The sequence below is a fragment of the Epinephelus lanceolatus genome, chromosome 16, assembly GCF_041903045.1.
Source record: "Epinephelus lanceolatus isolate andai-2023 chromosome 16, ASM4190304v1, whole genome shotgun sequence".
Classification (NCBI taxonomy): Eukaryota; Metazoa; Chordata; class Actinopteri; order Perciformes; family Serranidae; genus Epinephelus; species Epinephelus lanceolatus.
In genome coordinates, this window is record NC_135749.1 from 18,422,097 (window position 1) to 18,432,202 (window position 10,106).

Consider the following 10,106-nt stretch of genomic DNA (forward strand, 5'->3'; position numbering starts at 1 on the left):
GCTTGTTATCCATTTGGCTGCAGCACACACACCTGTCAGGCAGAGGAAAGCTAAAGGTCAAAGGTCACCAGAACAGCTGAATAGCCACAGCTCAGTCACACCAAGGTCATACTCAACATTCCTCTCAGAAAAGTGTATCTAAAAGTTAAACTCTGAGTTAATGATCTCAAGTTTAAGATACTCATAACCAACATTTGGGAAAACTTTATTGATCAATAACAACTTCACTTTATACACCTTTTCTTTCCCAAAACCTCCTCATCACGGAGGTGCACTGACTACAGGCAGCTGCGACCTTATTCCACTGAAACAGCGCCATCTTACGTCCAACAGAACAAGTACATCCTTTACGTGCAGAATGAAACTCAACAATATTATCGTTTACATTTCAATGTAAAACTAAATTCTTATTCAAATCAATTTTATATGTTGGCAAGAAGACTTTGTCATATTTATCAAAGCCTTTACTGAGGTACATTGCATTGCTTTGGAAAGAAAACCCTCATATTCCGTTACACCTGTTACTGAGCTACAATATTATTATACAATTAATGAGCCGACACACTTCCAGGGCTCCAGACTAACTTTTTTTAGTCTGAGCACTGCAGCCCCTAACTGAAAAATTTAGGAGCACAAGCATAAAAATTAAGGGGCACACCTTAAATTGTCCTGCAACACAATTATTCACACTTTTGGCCATTTTAACTGCATCATAAACTATATGTAGTCTGCTGTATATTAACATTGGACTGTTTTAACTATTGAAGTATTCAGCATCACAGAGACATGTGGTCAGTGGGGCGAGAGGATTCTTAAAATAACATCTGTACAGATATGAAGCCCTGACTAATGAAAGCTGTTGTCTTGTATTTTTTTTCCTCTGAAAATATTAACCTTATAGTCAAACACAATGTATTTAGCCTGTGTAGTTGAGGAACAGGTCTGCTCTGCAGCAGCAAACTGATATGATGCTGATTTACATGAGAATTTGTGTAAAATGGAGGTTGAACCATGGACATAAATTACAAATCGCCTGTAAACCACTTTAATAAATCTATCTATCATAATTAGAACAATTGGAGACTGAGAACAAACTGACATATGAGTCTGATAATATTTTAATTAATCAACACCATATCGGACATCATCATCATATCCTGTTTCTGTGACTTCCTGTACGGACTGAAGGCTGTCAAGAAACTGCCTGGCTGAATCCAAATGTCCGCACTTCACTGCACTTGCAGACTCGTGGCCTTTGCTGGCGTGTTCCAAATCTACAAGTCATCCAGTCCACAAGGGGCCTCAAGCTGACTTTCTGCAGACCTCCAGGGAGTCCGCTTGGGGTGCAGACTTCAGCAGACTTCACTGATTAAATAACCCACAATTCACTGCAATAAGTACGTGACATTGTGGGTTTTTCAACTGCAGAAAAAACAACAACTTACTAATATGTAAATAGTTATTGATAGTTAGGTCCATTAAAATGCTACTTGATTCAACCACATCATGATACAGAAATATGTTTAAGTCTAGGTTGTAGAGGGACTGAAAATGTATTTTATTATTGCAACCTATCAGGCTGAGCGGTGAAATAGGCTGAAAAATGTAAGTAATGCCCAATTTATTGAGTTATAATCCTGTCCTTATATAACATTTCTGTTTTTGAACATGTGCAGCCTGTTATAAAGAGATGTACTGATACATTTTTGTTTAGTCACAAAAAAAGTCTCTACATGGGATTTATATCTTGATATCTGCAGAGACAGTTCATCAACTTATATGTCATATATATGAATATGACAGCAGCGAGTAAAACGGTCTCGAGGGCTGTCTATCAGCTGCTTGCAGTCTCTGCCCTCGCAGACTTTAAGTGATGACAGTAAATATGCCACACTACGTACAACTGAAGGGCAAGGGCTCAGTCTGCAGGTCCAGAGGGTGGACATTTGGATTCAGCCCCAGACTTAACCGCCTCCTGCTGCAGCTGCCTGCTCTAGTCCACTTTCCAGGTGAGGCATAGTTCATCTTGAAAGAGCCTACTGATGAGTGTAGATGACGTAATCCTCGCAGTTAATTTATCACTCACTCCTGGACACACACCTCGCTCCACTGTTTTACAACGTGAACCAAAAAAAAGCCTGCAAATTTGTGGGTCGCACATGAATGAGTAGTTGTAAAAAAGTACTCACATTGACTCGTCGCAGTCTGGAGCCCTAACTTCCCTGCTGTAGACACAATGCTTTTTCATAAGGGCACAAACAGTTAATGTCCACATTAGCTTGGTGTCATCTGTAGGGCCAGTTTTTAATACATCTTTCTTTTTACAAGTTTCAACAGGCCTTTTGTCTGTGCAAAAGGAATTACTTTGGCTCTCTTCTCTCTCTTTTATCTGTCTTATTGCTGATTCATGGCTCATTTTTGTAATGAATTAAAATATCTCCTCTTTGTCCTCTGCACGCTGAAAGCTAGAATCGCTCTCTAGCTCCCCCGAGGCTGTGAGGAGGAGCTGGTCCTTCCTGAGCTCCTCCACCTGGGTTAACTCCACTTCCCTGTCACTATGCTTACTTACCCTCTCTGCACCTTCCTCTTTGTTATTTCCGCTGTCATTTTTCACTCTCCATCCTTCTTCTGTGTCTGCTCTAACTGTTACTTCTCTGTCGTCACCTCTGGACTTCACCTGCTCTCTGCCCTCGGCCACCTCACTTGGACAGCAAGGCAGTGGATCAAGGGGCTTTGGGGTGATCGGTGGCTGTAGCTGCTCAACAGGGTTGTGGGCTGCGTCCTTGTCCTCCTCTGTGCTGGAGATGGGAGCAGGGCGCCGAGCACGGGCCGACTTGGTCCTCAAACCCTTCTTGAGCTCATCTTCCCTTAACTGTGAGAGAGGGAGCAGATGAGTGTGTGGGAAAACAATAAGATAAACTGTGAGAGAGTGAGAGGTGGTGTTCAGGTATACACACACACACACACACACACACACACACACACACACTCTACCTTGCGTCTCTCCTCAGCCAGTCTCATCTTCTCCTCAATCTCTTCTTTGCTGGGGAAACTTTGTGCCTTCTTGGCCTTCAGAGACTCCAGTCTGGCAGGAGGTCGTCGCCTGACCCCCTCCCCATCATCCAGCTGACGCACAGACACACAGACATAGACACAGACACAGACACACAGACACACAGACACACACACACACACACAGACACACACACAGCAAGGGGAGACAAAGAACAGACAACAATCTCAATAATACAGGTGAATGCACTCCCACTGAAACTGACTGACCCACCTACCTGTGAAAGATACCTCCTGTATGAATATGCACTTTGTTATTTATATTGAAAAGTGCTATACAAATAAAGTTATTATTATATTCATTGATTTGTAATAAACTTTCTAATTTAGTTTTAGTTTTAAAATATAAATATTTCACAGAGTAATTGTATTTGTTATCATGTGCATGCTGACTTGGTACCCACCATGATACTATAGGCCTCTCCAGTCCCGCTGCACCTCTCTCTGCTCTGTCTCACTGGTATGATGCCCTGGTTCAGCAGCTCCTCCAGGATCTCACTGGACTTGGGGCGCTCTTGCACAGTGCTCTCCTGCTGCAGGAAGCCTGGAAGACGGCCGAACTCTCAGCCAACCTGGCATACGGTGTTCAGCGTGCAATTTTCCACAAACCCGCACCAGCTGCTCTGCCCGACACCGATTGATGTCCCCCAGGTCCATGCTCCTATCCACTCAGTTCCACCTCTGACCACCATACACACAGTACTGGACTTGGACCTCATATTCACACCAACACCTCATCCATTCCGGTAAGCATTACACTACATCAACACATCAGACACCGCCATACTCACTCCGTGAACCTTCATAACGTTTGACCACTCACAAAACACCCACAACCCACCTCCATGATCAACAAGCCTCCTGTCACCATCAACGTGGCACTTTTAAATGTTCGCTCTCTTTTAAATAGAACTTTTTTAATGAATGACGTGATTTTAGATAATAAGTTAGACTGTCTTCTTTTAACTGAGACATGGCTTGGCACTGACGCACCTGTTGTACTCACCGAGGCCTGCCCACCAAATTTTAATTTTTTGTTTTCTACTAGAGAGGGTAGAAGAGGAGGCGGGACAGCATCCATTACAAATGACACACTGACCTCAAATGGAGTGTCTTTTAACAGTTACAAGTCATTTGAGTACCATGCCTTTACTTTTAGCAGCCCTCTGATTCTTTGCATCACTGTTTACAGACCACCCCATCACTCTAGTTCTTTTATCAGTGAATTCTCTGAACTTTTATCAATCATTCACACCTCTTATAGCAGGACTTTAATAACTGGTGATTTTAATCTACACGTTGATGATACCTCAGATCCAATATCCAGAGAGTTTTTAAACCTTTTAAATTGTCTTGATTTTAAGCAGCACGTCACACAGCCAACTCACAACAGAGGACACACCCTGGACCTGGTCATAACCCATGGCCTGTCCATCGGTGTGTCCTCTGTTGTCGACCTGGCTGTGTCCGACCACTACTGTGTATTTTTTAACATCACCAGTTTTAACCAGGAGGAGGCCCCGGTGAGAACAGTGAGGAGGCGCTATCTAACTTCTGAAGTGGCAGCAAATTTTATTGGGATTTTACAGAGCACTCCTGCTGAAATTTTACCTGCACCTTGTGATTTTATCGTTGATAATTTTAACAGTAAACTGAAGTCAACTCTGGAATTAGTAGCTCCACCTGTAACTAAAACAATAAAAAGAAAACCTACACCCCCGTGGAGAAAAAACAATGAAATCAATAAACTGAAAAGAGAATGCAGGAGTGCTGAGAGAAGATGGAGAAAGAGTAAACTGATCATTCATTATGAGATTTTACGTCAACAACTCAAAACCTACAATAACGCAGTCAAAAAGGCACGAATTTCCCATTTCTCACAACTCATCACCAACCATAAAAACAACCCCCGGTTCCTCTTCTCCACTTTTAATATTTTAACAGGCACTGATTTTAATAAAGTTTTTAAGACACCAACAGATGATCTTTGTGAAGACTTTGCAGACCACTTCAGAACTAAAATCAAGGACATCAGATCCAGCCTGTTATCCAAGAAAGTTTTGTCTGTTAACACACCTGGACTGTTGTCCTTGCCCGAGGAAACACTGAAGAGTTTTGCCCTGGTTGATGCAAGGACACTTGGTCGAGTTTTCTCCCAAGTAAACCCAACAACTTGCCTTTTAGATCCAATTCCCACATCACTTTTAAAGACGTTTTATGGTTTCTTTGAGGAGCAGTTTTTAAACATCATGAATTGCTCTCTTCAGACGGGTGTCTTCCCCACCGCCTTTAAAATGGCGGTGGTGAAGCCCCTTCTGAAGAAGAGCAACTTAGACCCCAACGTTCTTAATAATTACCAACCTGTATCCAACTTACCGTTTTTAAGTAAAATTTCAGAAAAACTGGTTTTTAACCAAGTTAATGACTTTTTAAATAGAAATAGCATTTTAGAGAGGTATCAGTCTGGTTTTAGGAGGAACCACAGTACCGAGACAGCCCTTCTAAAGATTATAAACGACATCAGGTGGAATTTAGATAACAAAAAGCTCACAGTGTTGGTTCTACTGGATCTAAGCGCCACTTTTGATATGGTAGACCATCACATTTCATTAAAAAGACTCAGACGCCTGGTCGGCCTCTCCGGTACTGTTCTTAACTGGTTTTGTTCTTATCTTACAGACCGATGCTTTTATGTAAGTATGGATACATGTTCCTCAGGAACCCATGAAATTGGATGTGGGGTTCCCCAAGGCTCAATTTTAGGTCCACTTCTCTTTAATCTTTACATGCTTCCCCTTGGGGACATCATCAGGAGACACGGCATCAGCTTCCATAGTTATGCCGATGATACACAGCTATACATCGCCGTGTCTCCTGATGACACAGGGCCAATTGATGCCCTTTTTAACTGCATTGTAGACATCAAATCATGGATGGCAGAGAATTTCCTACAGCTCAACCAGGACAAAACTGAGGTTTTAGTTATAGGTCCTGAAGGCCAGAGAGAGAAACTTTTACCAGAACTACAGGATCTTAAACCAACCCAATCAGTAAAAAATTTGGGCGTGACTTTTGACTCTGAGCTGAATTTTATCCCACATATCAAAAATATAATGAAAATAGGTTTTCATCACCTTAAGGCCAGAGTCCGCCCGTTTCTCTCTCAGGCCAGTACGGAGGTGCTAATGCATGCTTTTATTTCCTGTCGCTTAGATTACTGTAATGCCCTGCTCTCTGGTCTTCCCAAAAAGAGTATTTTAAATCTCCAATTATTACAAAACTCAGCCGCACGCGTGCTGACGAGGACCAGAGGGCGGGAGCACATTACACCGGTTTTAGAGTCGCTGCATTGGCTCCCCGTCCGCTTCAGGATCGATTTTAAGATTCTCTTACTCGTTTTTAAATGTCTTAACGGCCTTGCGCCCTCTTATTTATCTGATCTGCTTTTACCATATCAACCCTCGCAGACCCTGAGGTCCTCCGGCACTGGCCTTTTAACCATACCAAAACCCAGAACAAAAACCCATGGTGAGGCAGCATTTAGCCACTATGGCCCCCACCTGTGGAACAGCCTGCCGGAGACCTCAGGACTGCAGAGACTGTTGATATTTTTAAAAGAAGATTAAAGACACACCTTTTTAATCAGGCTTTTAACTAATATTTTAAACTCTTCTTATGTTCTTATCTGGTTCTATCCCATTTTATGTTGCTGCTTTTATCTTGCTTTTTAAGATGATATTAATCTTAATTTTTTGTTTTTATTTATCACTGGTACTGTATCTATTCTATTTTATTTATAATCTTATGTATTTTATTTTTGGTACTGTATTTATTTTATTTTATTTATTCTTTTAGTCCTATTTTATGCTTTTAGTCTTTAGCTTTTAACTCCAGTGTTTCCTCAGGGGGGTCCTCCACACTGGGAGCTGTGTCGGGTCTGCTACTGGGGGTGCTGTCCTTGGGTCCCTTCGGCCCGGCCGGCTGGGGGCTCCTCCCTTCGATGTGGGGGCCCACCTGTCTGTCGGAGTCGGGGGGCCTGGGTGCTGGTCCCCCCCGATGGCATGGCCTGCGGCTCCTCCCAGTGTGGACGGCCCCAGAGGTGGCGTTTCCTTGATCCTCAGTGCCATGCCATGTCTCCCTATTGTGTGTGATTGTGTGTGTGTGTCTAGTATGAAGGGTGGGAGGGAGGGGCTTTCTTTCTTTGTAATTGTTTTTCTTTCTTTAATTGTGTTAATTGCTTTTAATTCTGTAAAGCACTTTGTGTTGCATGTCCGTGCAGGAAAAGCGCTCTACAAATAAAGTTGATTGATTGATTGATTGAAACACAAACACTACAGGTTGTAGGTTTTCTCTACGGCATGTCACGGTGTGTTGTATTTATCTCACTCACCGTTTCGTGTAATTCTGTCTGCATCACTTTCTCTGACAAGTTCAGATGTTAGAGGAGGTAGTTTTCCAGGCACTGTTCCAGGTAACACAGGGTTGTCTCTATTCTCCATCACCACCCCACTGTCTGTGGTGTCCTTTGACACGGCTGAGTCTCCACGACCATAAACCCTACTTCCTGTCTCATCCTGAAAGCACGGAGACACACTGTGAATGCAGAAAAATGGCACATACACCCTGACCTCATTCTGTATGGTAACCAAAGCATGATGTTGTCATGGTGGCGTCTATGTGTTGACACTTTGTCATGAATACAGTAGCTCAGGAACAATAATGACACATGCACCACAAATTACATCATATCAGAGTCTGAAACCTACTTTACAGTGTAACAGTGTATTCTGTCACCAAATATATGCTAATGATGTAATTGATATAGATTGAACTGCACAACAGCATATATATATATATATATATATATATATATTTTACTGGTTTTAATTATTTTAATTATTTTATCGTTTTTATCTTTTAGCGGTCCATTTCTGCTCTCAACTATTATTTTATTCTTACTCTAATGGTTTTATCTTTTGTAATTTTATATTGTTTTAAACTAGTTTTACTGATTACTTGATGGCCGTGTGATTGTTTTTTTGCTCTGTGAAGCACATTGTGCTTCCACCTGGAATGAAATGTGCTATATAAATAAAGTTTTGCCTGCTTGCTATTTGAAGTTGTCAAAATTAGCTCGAGCTGGACTCACTACAGCATTAAAATGATGCTTACATTTCAATGCATCAATAATGATAATAATGATCCAAAAATATAATGTTTCTGGTCTTATAAAACTCTATATCAGCAGCAAAATGAGCTACTTTTGATGCTGTATGTACATTTTGTTTGCAATATTTCTGTTCTTTTACTCATTCATTTTACTTGTTCAGCTCATGGTGCTTTTAGTCATTAAGGTCCTACTCTCTGGAATTATCTTCCACATGACCTACTGTCTGCTACAACAGTGTTCTCTTTTAAAAGCAAACTAAAAACGGATCGTTTTTCACAAACTTTCAGAGTCTTTTTATTTGTTTTAGGAATTAGTATTATTATTATTGCTATAATCTCTCCCTTTTTTTAAGAATAATGATAATACTAGTCTCCTCTTATTTTGTTTGTTTTTATCATGTCCTGCTTGTTTTCATATATGTAACGCTTTATCATCTTATTTTTTGTTTGTCATGTATGATGTAGCTCAAGCACATTGAGTTTAAGCTTGTCAAATGAAATGTGCTATATAAATAAAACTGACTTGACTTGACTTTAGGACTCAAGTGGCATTTTGCATGTACATAGACATCTCTGGCTGTGTCCTAATTTGTCCACTTATTGGAGTTCGATCTTCAAAACACTATCAGATATTTTTAGACAGATCATTTGACAGCCATCTTTGGCATAGCAGGAGAGGACAGTAAGAATATTTCAGGGTCTAAACTCAAAGTAACAAAATTTGTCACTTTATTAACACGGAGATTAATCCTTCCTTCCAGGGAAGTGGCACAACATCTCAAACTTGAGAAACTAAGACTCACATTAAATGGCTTTTCTGATAAATTTATGCGGATTTGGAATCCATTTTTGGACTATATAAAAGACTCAGCATGACGTGAGGTAAGTCATATTAACTCATTATTATGATTAGTATGATTAATTAATTGATTTTTTTTTTCTCACATCTTGTAGCCAGTCACAATAGGATGGGCTGTGATTAGGCCTTTATCTTCTGCAACTGCCTGTTCCTTTGAAGGTTCTATGTGTATGTATGTAACGTTATCTGTATATGTGTATACTTGTGCATATGTATTTTTTTTTTTTTTTGCTTTTGTAATGCTGTATAGCAGTGTATAAGTTGTTAAAAACCAATAAAAAATATGTCACTAAAATTAAGTCTCTAACGGAGACTATGTGGAAGCAGTAGCATTTCAAAGTGGAGTGGGTTTAAGACGATTTTAAGTATTTTAACATTGTGATATCGCTATTTTTAGCCTTTTGGTAAAGATTAAATTATTATTTTTTTTATTATCGGCAAAGTTTTGTAAGTGTGTGTATTTTGATAGATATTTAAGTTAGTAAAAAAATGTGACTCAGTGGTAACACCGGAACTGGCAACCTGGTATTAATTGGTTCTCCAAGGCCACAAAATAAATGGCACACAGATTTAACACCTGTAACGGCTCCTCATTATACTTCAATATGTGCCCTAAAGTGCTACCTGTGGCTGACTGTGATACATTATCGATACTGTTATCGACAACACATCATATTGTATCCTCCTTCACAGTTTTAGCTAACGTTAAACTAACAGAAAGTTAGTTACCTCGTCTCCCTTCGCCTGTTCCGGTGTCAACGGTCGCACCGTAGCAGAGGAGCTGGTACATCCCATAATCACCTTAAAGCAGCTGTGTGAAATAAGTCCACAAAAGTCACAAATGTGAGGTTTAAATACACCTTGGTGTGTGTTTCCTGTACGTAGTGACCCCTGTAGTTTCGCATTCCTTCACACACATACAGTGTCCGTTGCTAAGGGCCGTTGCTATGGGCCGTTGCTACGGTGAATCTGACCCGGTTAAAGAGGTGACACTACAAAACACCCT

General features: G+C 40.7%; 1 protein-coding gene across 1 annotated transcript; it reads right to left on the bottom strand.

Moving 5' to 3' along the window:
* Positions 1-1,435: 1,435 nt before the first annotated feature.
* Positions 1,436-10,007, bottom strand: stmnd1 (stathmin domain containing 1). The gene is made up of 5 exons (XM_078176007.1): positions 9,830-10,007; positions 7,463-7,646; positions 3,477-3,616; positions 2,995-3,126; positions 1,436-2,872 (listed from the first exon to the last, which is right to left on the bottom strand). Exons 1-5 carry the CDS (start codon positions 9,893-9,895, stop codon positions 2,429-2,431), a joined length of 966 nt encoding a protein of 321 aa, XP_078032133.1. The 5' UTR covers positions 9,896-10,007; the 3' UTR covers positions 1,436-2,428.
* Positions 10,008-10,106: the final 99 nt, after the last annotated feature.